Source organism: Mizuhopecten yessoensis, unplaced genomic scaffold (assembly GCF_002113885.1).
Source record: "Mizuhopecten yessoensis strain PY_sf001 unplaced genomic scaffold, ASM211388v2 scaffold2307, whole genome shotgun sequence".
Taxonomy (NCBI): Eukaryota; Metazoa; Mollusca; class Bivalvia; order Pectinida; family Pectinidae; genus Mizuhopecten; species Mizuhopecten yessoensis.
The window spans coordinates 639,986-652,424 of NW_018404481.1; the positions used below are offsets into that span (position 1 = coordinate 639,986).

At 36.9% G+C, this 12,439-nt stretch overlaps 1 protein-coding gene across 1 annotated transcript in view; it reads left to right on the plus strand.

Moving 5' to 3' along the window:
• The window catches only part of LOC110445468, a 243,428-nt gene extending 239,345 nt beyond the window's left edge, over positions 1 to 4,083 (plus strand). The window contains exon 19 of the mRNA XM_021490120.1: positions 1,045 to 4,083. Coding sequence (XP_021345795.1) covers positions 1,045 to 1,149 — 105 coding nt within the window. The 3' untranslated portion in view covers positions 1,150 to 4,083. The remainder of the gene's footprint in view (positions 1 to 1,044) is intronic.
• Positions 4,084 to 12,439: the final 8,356 nt, after the last annotated feature.

Below are 12,439 nucleotides of genomic sequence, written 5' to 3' on the forward strand. Positions count from 1 at the left end.
AAACGTGTGTCAGAATGCCAAGGTCGTTGGCATTTATGGAACATATGTGTCATTCACGCGAGGAAATTTATACTGTTTACGTGCTGACTTGTTTATATGTTCCAAAAAAGTTGTATCGCTTTTGCTTCTTAAAAACCATAGATCAAAATTACTCATCGGTTCATATATATAAAACGTCCTATAAGCTGATTCTGGTCCATCGCCTTGTAATTGCTTTGCTGAAGGGGTTAACAAAAAAAACGGATGACAAATCTGTAAAGGGCAAACGGAATGCCGGATATAGAAACCAAGGTCAGACCCTCCAAAATACCAGGTAAGGAACACCCCTTAAAGTTAATGTATGGAATGCCCTCAGCGACCAGTAAGAACGCCTCCACAACAGCAGGTAAGGCATCTTACCTTTCCAAATGAAAAGGGAAAAAACAACTGCTTAGGTATTAAACACTTCAGAATCAGGTTAGAGACGTTAACACCCTGAAGTAGTTGTCGGAAGCATGTCGGTTGAAGCATGCCCCACGAAAGCCGGGTAACGAATTATTTTACTTTGTCCTCTTCCAAACGATCAAGTAGTAAGAAAAATCTTTAAAGTCTCATGTACAGTATGCCCTCAACGACCATGAAAGAAAAATCGTTATTGCCCTCTTCCCAACAATCAAGTAGTAAGAAAATAATCTCCAACATGTCACGTACAATTTGCCCTCGAAGACCATGAATGAACATTCTCCAAATTGCGTTCAAAATGTGAACTGTCCAATAGATAAGGTAAGATATTATCACATAAGTAATGGATGGACCTCCTTCAAAATCCATTTTAGCAGAAAGAAACCTCCAAAATGCAGGTAAGAAATTTATACAGGTAATAAAACTCCCACAGAAGCATGGTTAGAAGAAACTCACTAGAAAAAGGACAGATAGGTTAGGATAGATTACGCACCGTAATACAAGACAGCAGCAAGGAACTAGATGCTTTATTATCCTGCATGAATGTGTTTTTAAAACAATTTCGTAAGTGTTATACATTATCGTTTTTTCTTCCATATTCAGATTGTACTACAAGTGGGAGATGAGGTCGAGAATGGAATGATTTTGGTTAGGTCGGCCAGTAATAAGCAGGCTTTATGTCCTGTTAAATACCTCAACGAAATCTAGCCCTTGTATCGTCGCCCGCCATCGTGTATATACCTCAACGAAGTCAAGCCCGTGTATCGTCGCCCGCCATCGTGTATTTACCTCAATGAAGCTAACAGCATTGCTTGTTTCGTCGCCCGCCATCGTGTATATACCTCAACCAAGTTCAGCCAATCTCTAGTCGCCCGCCATCGTGTTTATACCTCAATGAAGTTAAGATCATTGCTTGTTACGTCACCCGCCATCGTGTTTATACCTCAACGAAGTTAGGATTCTGCCTTGTATTGTTATCCGCCATCGTGTAGATGCCTTAAATGTCATGTTAAACATGCAGCCCTTCTATAGAGGAGCTTGCCATTTCTCTTTGGCTTCTTTCTGACAGCTGTCTAAAGATTTTAGTCTCGGAGGGGAAAACCCCTCTCTAATGAGGTTGAATACCTCACTCTGTGGGATTTCGTGACAGGTTGAAGGAAAACCCCACTCTAGTAAGGTTGAATACCTCACTCTGTGGGATTTCGTGACAGGTTGAAGGGGAAACCCACTCTCTAATAAGGTTGAATACCTCAGTCTGGGGGATTTCGTGACAGGTATAAGGGGAAACCCACTCTCTAGTAAGGTTGAATACCTCAGTCTGTGGGATTTCGTGACAGGCTTAAGGAGAAACCCCCACTCTAATGAGGTTGAATACCTCACTCTGTGAGATTTCGTGACAGGTTGAAGGGAAACCCCACTCTAATAAGTTTGAATACCTCACTCTGTGGGATTTCGTGACAGGTGGAAGGGGAAACCCACTCTCTAATAAGGTTGAATACCTCAGTCTGTGGGATTTCGTGACAGGTATAAGGGGAAACCCACTCTCTAGTAAGGTTGAATACCTCAGTCTGTGGGATTTCGTGACAGGCTTAAGGAGAAACCCCCACTCTAATGAGGTTGAATACCTCACTCTGTGGGTTTTCGTGACAGGTTGAAGGGAAACCCGACTCTAATGAGGTTTAATAACTCACTCTGTGGGTTTTCGTGATAGGCTGGCATTGTTCCCTTAACGGCAGTATCAAGGTTTGTAGCGTCGTTTTATCTTGACAAAAATATGTTTATATATGATTTGATGGTTAATGATTAATTATAACGCAAAAAGATATTCCTTTATTCACTGTGGAGTCTAAGAGTGTCAATTGCACTCATCTGCAGCTTAGGTGCTATCAAAAATATAGGTTGACTGCGGGGAATTCGTGGTGGCTTTGTGCAATACTTTTGAAATATCTTCTATGAAAAACAGTACTTATTTTTTTTTAAATTTGAATGGTTCCTTAACATCATGAGGATATACAGAAACAAAAGGTAGCCAAAGGGTACCGTAGTTGTACTGAGAGAGGCTCACAAGCAGTAGTGTGATAACAAATGTCACCTTCAAAACCCTATTGTCAAAAATAATTACATTTTCATATATTTAAATAGTTGAAGGGTTAAAAACTTTATTCAAGTCATTAATCCCTATCCACTTCGAAAGTCGCTCGGACTAAATGTTTAATTAAGATTAAAGAGTGTTTTTATAATTATCATTGATCTTTTTATAAAAATCATTGATAAACTTTGAGGTCACAAGGATCAGATGTGCCTAACGTCATTTCATTTCCTCGGTATCTCTCAATGAAGCATAATGGCTATCATGTAAACGTGAAAGATGTCAACTGAATTATAATCATTGTTAAATCTGAATATTCTCAAACAAAATATTTGTAATGCCTAGATTCGTGGAATATGTCAAGTTACAGTGACCCAACTTAAAGTTTACCAGGGTGAACTTGTTTCAAGATTTTAAATGACTTCTACAAAACTTGACTGACACAAACATTATCCAATGTGTAGTTGGCTCATCATAGATTTGTAATATTTGTAACTTGCCGGAGGCCTTATGATTTGTTACATTGAATATAGCCGTTATGGGAAGTGATTCCGATGCAAGTGTCAGACACTTTCCGGATGTTTAGAGACTCGTACTTCTTGGAGTACCAGTACATACACATGTTATCATTGTCAAGATACTATGTACATTTTTTCGATAGTAATTTGTTATGTATTTAGTTTTTGCACGCATTAAGCGGGGGAACTCATACACTGTTAGTATCTGGGTACTCCTGTGGTGAGGCATTAAACACTTGTGAACAAACACATTCCCTAGAATTTATCTAATGGTGAATCCAACACAAAACAAATTACACCAATTGCTCTCCGTGTGGAGCCTCAATGCGTTACACGGTTAAGGAAGATTCAGTATTTATAGTCTTATAAAGTCCTAAAGTATATGAATAATTCATTAGACAAACTTTGCCTTCAGAAATATGCCTAGGAGACATTTTAATACGTTAGTGATTGATGACACCCGACTTAGTGAAGGTGTTTATTCACGGATCACATGTCACATAGATCGTGCTCCAACTTACTTCATTTTATCTGTATTACTATGATACTAAAGATAAGACTGCTTAAATTGGTTTGCCAACAACGGAAAACTTCAATCCAAAGTTATTAACATACATGCATATATCCCTAGTATAATAATTACATTATAAATAGTCATAGATACTGATATATAGTGACTATTATAAACAGTTATATGTTAGTCTATATAGGAAACATTATAACACTAATGTATTAGTCCATATAGGGAACATTATAATGGTTATGTATTAGTCGATATAGGGAACATTTTAACAGTAATATTTAAGCCCGTGTAGGGAACATTTTAACGGTAATAAATTAGTCTATATAGGGAACATTATTACAGCAATGTATCAGTTTATATAGGGAACATTTTAACAGTAATATTTAAGTCCGTGTAGGGAACATTTAAACAGTAATGTATTAGTCCATATAGGGAACATTATAACTGTAATGTATCAGTATATATAGGGAACATTATAACGGTAATGTATCAGTATATATAGGGAACATTATAACGGTAATGTGTTAGTATATATAGGGAACATTATAACGGTAATGTGTTAGTATATATAGGGAACATTATAACGGTAATGTGTTAGTATATATAGGGAACATTATAACGGTAATGTGTTAGTATATATAGGGAACATTATAACGGTAATGTGTTAGTATATATAGGGAACATTATAACGGTAATGTGTTAGTATATATAGGGAACATTATAACGGTAATGTGTTAGTCCATATAGGGAACATGATAACGGTAATGTATCAGTATATATAAGGAACATTATAACGGTAATGTGTTAGTATATATAGGGAACATATATAGGGAACATTATAACGGTAATGTGTTAGGCCATATAGGGAACATGATAACGGTTATGTATAAGTCAATGTAGGGAACATTATAACGGTAATGTATTAGTCCATATAGGGAACATGATAACGGTTATGTATAAGTCAATGTAGGGAACATTATAACGGTAATGTATTAGTCCATATAGGGAACATGATAACGGTAATGTATCAGTATATATAAGGAACATTATAACGGTAATGTGTTAGTATATATAGGGAACATATATAGGGAACATTATAACGGTAATGTATCAGTATATATAGGGAACACTATTACAGCAATGTATCAGTATATATAGGGAACATTATTACATCAATGTATCAGTATAGATAGGGAACATTATTACAGCAATGTATCAGTATATATAGGGAACATTATAACGATAATGTATTCGCCCATATAGGGAAGATCATAACGCTAACTTATTACTCCATATAGGGAACAGTATAACGCTAATGGGTTAGTCAATATAAGGAACATTTATCGGTAATGTATTAGTCCATATGGAACCATTATAATGGTAATGTATTTGTCCATATACGGAACATTTTAACAATAACGTTTTAGTCCATATAGGGAACATGATAACGGTTATGTATAAGTCAATGTAGGGAACATTATAACGGTAATGTATTAGTCCATTTAGGGAAGGTCATTAACAATCACGCATTAGTTAGTAACATTCCTTATATAACGAGTTTGAATAATGTGCTTTATAAGTACCCCTTTGTGAACGCGAAAAATAATCTAATCTGTTTACCAAAATGATAAAATGTAAGTATAATATCCTAGCCCGTTATTGTTGTTACACCACGTGCCTCCCAAATCAGTGTTTGACTATAATATGCATCACTTATCGAATCATTACACATGTTTAGCACCTGTGATAATAGGTAGGTTTTATTCCTGAATTGTTTATTATATAGAGTTACCATTGTGATCTTTTTGCAGAATTATACATTGACAAGTTGTTTATCTTATTTACCCATGTTGAATTGATGATTATGTTATTGTTTTAAAACCAAGCTAGATTTACCTCGGTAACTTGTTTGGTGCCCGTCTTCCTTTAGATTTGACCCATGGTTTTCCTTATTTTGTTCTGTACCTGTTGTCGTAGTGATAAGATCGTTATACTTTCGTTCTATAACCTCCTGCCCGATAAACTTTTGTCCTGCAATTATTGTTACGTTACCTTGTATATATTTGACCATTAACAATCGTGTCACGGAAACCATGTATATATTTAGTAGTTGACGACCATACCCTGTATATATTTAGTAGTTGACGACCATACCCTGTATATATTTAGTAGTTGACGACCATACCCTGTATATATTTAGTAGTTGACGACCATACCCTGTATATATTTAGTAGTTGACGACCATACCCTGTATATATTTAGTAGTTGACGACCATACCCTGTATATATTTAGTAGTTGACGACCATACCCTGTATATATTTAGTAGTTGACGACCATACCCTGTATATATTTAGTAGTTGACGACCATACCCTGTATATATTTAGTAGTTGACGACCATACCCTGTATATATTTAGTAGTTGACGACCATACCCTGTATATATTTAGTAGTTGACGACCATACCCTGTATATATTTAGTAGTTGACGACCATACCCTGTATATATTTAGTAGTTGACGACCATACCCTGTATATATTTAGTAGTTGACGACCATACCCTGTATATATTTAGTAGTTGACGACCATACCCTGTATATATTTAGTAGTTAACGACCATACCCTGTATATATTTAGTAGTTGACGACCATACCCTGTATCTATGGCCGATTCCGATAGTTTGCAAGGTAAACCTGACGATCGTTCTCGGGGCAATCATGTATATATACTTACCCGATGAGGAACGTTGCCTGGGTAACCCTGTATATATTTGTCAATTGCAATCGTTTGCTGGGAAACCATGTATATGTTTGCCCATTGTTGAAAACTCTGTATGTTGATTGTCTGTTGGACAACCATATAAATATTCGTAAAGTATGATTGTTTTCTGGACAACCCTGTAAATATTCCTAAAGTGTGATTGTTTTCTGGACAACCCTGTACATATTCGTAAAGTATGCTCGTTTTCTGGACAACCCTGTAAATATTCGTAAAGTGTGATTGTTTTCTGAACAAACCTGTAAATATTCGTAAAGTATGATCGTTTGCTGGACAGCCCTGTAAATATTTGTAAAGTTTGATTGTTTTCTGGACAACCCTGTAAATATTTGTAAAGTATGATTGTTTTCTGGACAACCCTGTAAATATTCGTAAAGTGTGATTATTTACTGGACAGCCCTGTAAATATTTGTAAATTGTGATCGTTTTGCGGACAGCCGTGTTAATATTCATCAAATGTGATTGTTTGCTGGAAAACCCTGTAAATATTCGTAAAGTATGATCGTTTTGCGGACAACCGTGTATATATCTGTCCATTGGCAATCGTTGTTTTTCGCGATCGTTACTTGACCGGGTATTTTGGCAATAATTTAAAGACGACCCAGTATACCTGTGTTTATTGACGAATCGCTGTTAGTGTACTAGAGACAATGTTTAATCCTCAATTGTTTCCCATTTGATCCTGAAGTTTGTACGAAGAAAAATGTTCAACATATAAATATTTATTTGCGATACAGTTGTTATGACAAAACGTATTCCCGTTTAGTTGACATTTTCATGCCATGCTGACATTGATAAGTAAACTTTTCATACACTTGTAGATTAATTAGATATGCTTTATACATTTTGTTACAACATTGAAAATGTTGGTATGTTAAGTGACATACATGCACAATGATGTGTGTAATTGTTAAATTATTGAAATGTTTTATTTGGTATGCGGTGTATTGTGTATATTTGTGGTGTATGATGGCACAAAAGGAATGCATGCTAGAGGGGGTTAGGGAGTATGTGTTAAGTGCACGTGTGTATGTGATTTTCGGTAACTGATGGTGCATTTGTATATACATTTGTTTCTTTATAATTCAATCTTTTACCATTTCGCATACTTTTGGGTATGCAGTCTGTAGCATATTTCTCTGACTACAAGTATTTACAGAGAACACCTACGCTTGTGTGGTGTGATTATCACACCATCCAACTATTCTATCCCAATCCTATCAAGATGTAATAAGGGAATTTGTATGGGTCATGAAAGATGGTCATACATCTCCATACAATACCTGTGAATATTATACGATTGAGCATAACACCAACTTATTTCCAAAACTTGAAATATTATGACAAGATCGATGTATGGCATTCTGTCGGCTCCTACATAACTGACTTTGGTTAAAAAAAAGGAACATTTCGTTTCCGATAAAACGTCTCGTCCCAATAAAACCATCCAGATGGTGACTTTTTCGAGGAGGGGTATTTGTCCTATGACTGATTTGGATGGAAGGTTCTCAAGTGAATATGAATGTCATAAGCCTGCTGCTTATGGGTCACAAAGGTCAAATATGGTACTGTAAATCTATTAACCTCAAATAACTTCTTCTGCAGAGCAATGATGAATGGAGTCAGCATATTTTCTAACGTTTTCCAGAGTTACTGCGGTTTGTCCTCATATTGAGGGGTTTTGTTTTTTCTCCTTTGGTCACTTTAAATTTTCAAAAAAAATATTACTAATGTTGCAAGCCGAAAAAAACTCATTTCCTGGGTCAACCTAAGGTTTCAACATTTCAGACACCACAACAGCAAAATCATCAACCAGTTTCTATCTTGCAGATGTTATTTTGTTATTATAATTAGTATAATCATTATCTTCAGTACTGGTTTTATGAAGAAGTCGTATACACAAAATGCTCTGGTAAGTTTATGCTTAAATCTGTAATAAGACTTCATACTGCAGAGGTTTTATCGTCTTATTGTTTGAAATCCCACTCACGTATCAGTACGTGCATGAAAATACGGGCCCAACAAAAGTATCACAGATATTACATCTCTTGTAAATCACTTATTTATGCACTTACATTTTCCTAAACGACTACATGTTCATCAATGCATTTTCGCATTGAGTCAATATTACAAATGTGCGATTTCCTCAGTGAACTGTTTTATTCATTAACACATTTTCCCATATTGAACAATAGTTACATTCATAAACACTTTTCCATTGACTCATGCGCACCTGTCCACATAGTGTAGGATCCACCAGGGACAATAGATCTTATGTCACCGGAAGTACGTCACAATAAACTATTGTTTTCGTGTGCACACAAATTTAAATACTGCATACCAAAAAACCGATTAAATATTTGGTATGCAAAATATTTCTGGTTATGCAATATTAATTTTACATGCAAAACATTGTTGCATAAGGAAAGATAGTAAATTCTGACGAAATTTCCGTGCCATATGATCTAGCTAGCTAGGGGTTACCTACGTGCAGGATGCTTATGGACTTTAGATGTTGGTTTCCTGAGTTATGGGTATCGTAAATTGTTGGTAAGCATGCCGATCTGGGTCGTGACGAAGCTTTGTTCATAACGCTGTTTCCCTACCAGACTTTGATAGCCCCCCACGTGCCAAGATTGAAATAAAACCTACAGTAAAGAACTCCTTTGTTTTCTTCTTGTTTGTTCTATTGCCATAGCATATTTCTCATCTTCGAAATCCAACAGTTTCTCTATCGATACACTTACCGTATAGCAGGATATTTTTGCGGAGAGGATATTTTCGCGATTTCGCAGGTCAATAGTGTGATTGCGAAATTATAATCCGCAGAATAATATGACAAACGTAAAAAATGAGCCGCGATAATAAACTTCATAGCCGTAGTGATGTCTTGAAACAGCGCGTATGTGGTTGTGACGATAGATATAAATAAGGAATAATGATGTTTCAAAATAGGTCATAAAACATTTTAAAATGTTGATGATTTAATTAACAAAATACATTTGTTTCTCAATATGCTGTCATCAAGCGTATTCATTTGACTATTTGACACTTTATTTGCCGAGTGTCGCATATTTGTGCTAAAACACCGCAAAAAGTTAGTTCCTTCGCATGCCTAGATAGCGAAATAATAATCTGTGTAAATCGCAAAAATGTAAGCCCGCGTTGCTGTAATTTGTCATAATGCAATTAAAAGCACGCGGTTAGCTTTTTGTTTGGTTTATACCTGTACGTCACATGATCAAACAAGACTATCTGTATAATCCACCAGGTGGCGTAGCACATGACATATTCCGGAAGCGTATGGATGATAGATGCGCTGAAAGCAAAACCATTGGATTTTGAAGACGTATTATGTCATTTATGATATATCTTCCATGTCTTCGAGGCTTAGGCTGTACTCTGGATTTGCATACTTACCGTAACCTCGTTTTGGATATAACTACAACACAGGCGGACCAGGACACTTCTGAAGACCTGGTAGCTCAGTCAGTTTGAGCGACAGTATATTAATCTGAGGTTTTGGGTTCGAATACCAAGTTAAGCAAGACTTCATTATTACACTTGGAATACTGTTGATGGTTACATTTTGTTTTATTTACCTTAATCATTTGTTCCAAAAAAGTCCTGGGCCGGTACTCACGAAGCTGTTCTCCCGTATTCATGAAACTGTTCTCATGATAAAGCTTGCATTTTGTGCTCAAGCCTAATTTCTTGTTTCGGATATAATTTATCTAAAACATATTATTTTGTCAATGATTGGGGGGGGGAGTAGGAAACTTCAAGATGAATACTGTTTTCGAAGTTTACAATTGACTTTGCGATCGTTTGACATGATTTAAGTGTGCTACAATAAAACTGGTTTGAGCACAGAAACCATGTTTAAGTATGAGAACGGTTTCACACATCTTTCAATCGGTATTCCATGTCTGAATATGCTTAAAGACCAAGGAACTGGACTTCATTTCTCATAATACGAATTTCAGAAAATCGAACCAGCTGCAGTCACAAATCGATATAAAGCCAACGACCTCCTCGAGCACAAACACAAGTACGTACGGGAGGAACAATTATAACAGAAAGGCAAAGGCTTGACTACATGTAGCTTGGCCGTGAGTAAGGAGAAGATGAAAGAAAGAAAAAAAACTGACCAGCAGAAAAAGGATACATTGGGAGTTTTCGTTCGTTATACATGTAAAAAAAAAATCAATTGGAAACTATTTCAGCATTGGTTATATACATGACACGTTTGTTCCCAAATTCAGTAATTGACGAGGAACAAGTAGGATGATGCATCAACAGAAAAACAATCTCACAGAAAAAGCATTGCAATTACAGGAACTATCTAAAACAACCCTTCACCGTTTAATAGATATTCACAGCATCACTTTTACAACGAATGAGCGACAGCGTACGTTAGATTTAATTTACTCCGCGCAAAAGGACGCCATGCATTTGAATGGTTTGTTTGGGGTTAAACGTCCTCGCATCAGCCAGGGTCATATGAGGACGGGTGTCTAGGGTGACAACAGCCAGGGTCACATGAGGACTGGTGTCTAGGGAGACCACAGCCAGGGTAATATGAGGACTGGTGTCTAGGGAGGCAACAGCCAGGGTCATATGAGGACTGTCGTCTAGGGTGACAACAGCCAGGGTAATATAAGGACTGGTGTCTAGGGAGACAACAGCCATGGTAATATGAGGACGGGTGCCTAGGGAGACACAGCAGCCAGGGCCATATGAGGACGGGTGTCTAGGGTGACAACAGCCAGGGTAATATGAGGACTGGTGTCTAGGGAGACAACAGCCAGGGTAATATGAGGACTGGTGTCTAGGGAGACAACAGCCAGGGTCATATGAGGACTGGTGTCTATGGAAACACCGCCTGAAACAGAAAGTAGGGAGGAAAGAAAGTAGGGAGGAAAGACAGGAAACGGAATCAGCTCAATGTTGTAATGGGGGCAGTAACTCAGTTTTGAATCAAGAAGTAGGTCTACTTGTAATATTTCTACGATGGCTTGGCAAATGAATTTCATATGCTTATTTAATTTCAACGCAAGATGTGTTCATTACGAGTCACCACAATACCATGTCTTCAGTGAGATTCATCACGTTAAAAGTCAGCAATAGCGGTCATGTGTATGTAAAATAATGTTTTGGTCATCTGTCTCCAACGTTTTGATAAATAAAATCGTTCATCCCTTAGTTGTGAACTGGGGAATCTCAACCCAAAGTGGAATATTTTAATTTGCCGAAACACGGTGGTTACCGGATATTTTGTAACTTTGGGAATGTTTCCCAGTGGTTGAGATCCCCGTTTTCATTCCCAAGGGAGAGCAAAGTTATTTTTTCTGTTATCCTTATGAGCCCTGTTATGGGAATGGTTGCTAAATCGAGGCATTATTGACGTGACGTCATACAATTGTTATGACTGTGAAATTCCCTCATTTAAACCGGGAAAAGTTTGGATACACCTTTCCAGTGTTTAAATAAAAGATATCTTACACCGAGAAAAAGTGTTGGTACACCTGGCCAGTGTTAGAGAAAAGATATCTTACACCGAGAAAAAGTGTTGGTACACCTGGCCAGTGTAAGAGAAAAGATATCTTACACCGAAAAAAAAGTGTTGGTACACCTGGCCAGTGTAAGAGAAAAGATGTCTTACACCGAAAAAAGTGTTGGTACACCTGGCCAGTGTAAGAGAAAAGATATCTTACACCGAGAAAATGTGTGGATACACCCGTCCAGGACACGAGAATGCAACATCACAATCATAAAGATATCTTGCTCGATATTGGAAGGTGATATTCTCACAAGGCAATGCATTCTGTTCAGAATTAAAGTCCAATACTTAACTTAACAGGATTGCAGACAGATATTCAAAACGCAATAACGTGCAGTCCTTCGATTAGCTTGCAATCCTCTTTAGATTTGTATAACAATAACTCTAAACAGTATGCAGTTCAACCCAGTATAGCGGTTATCTCCCTTTTATTAGACGTTCCGAAAATATTTCTGTTTTCTGCTTAATGCATCAGTTTATGAATGGCAATCAGCGGAGCGTTGTTACATTAACATTTCATCGTTAAATGG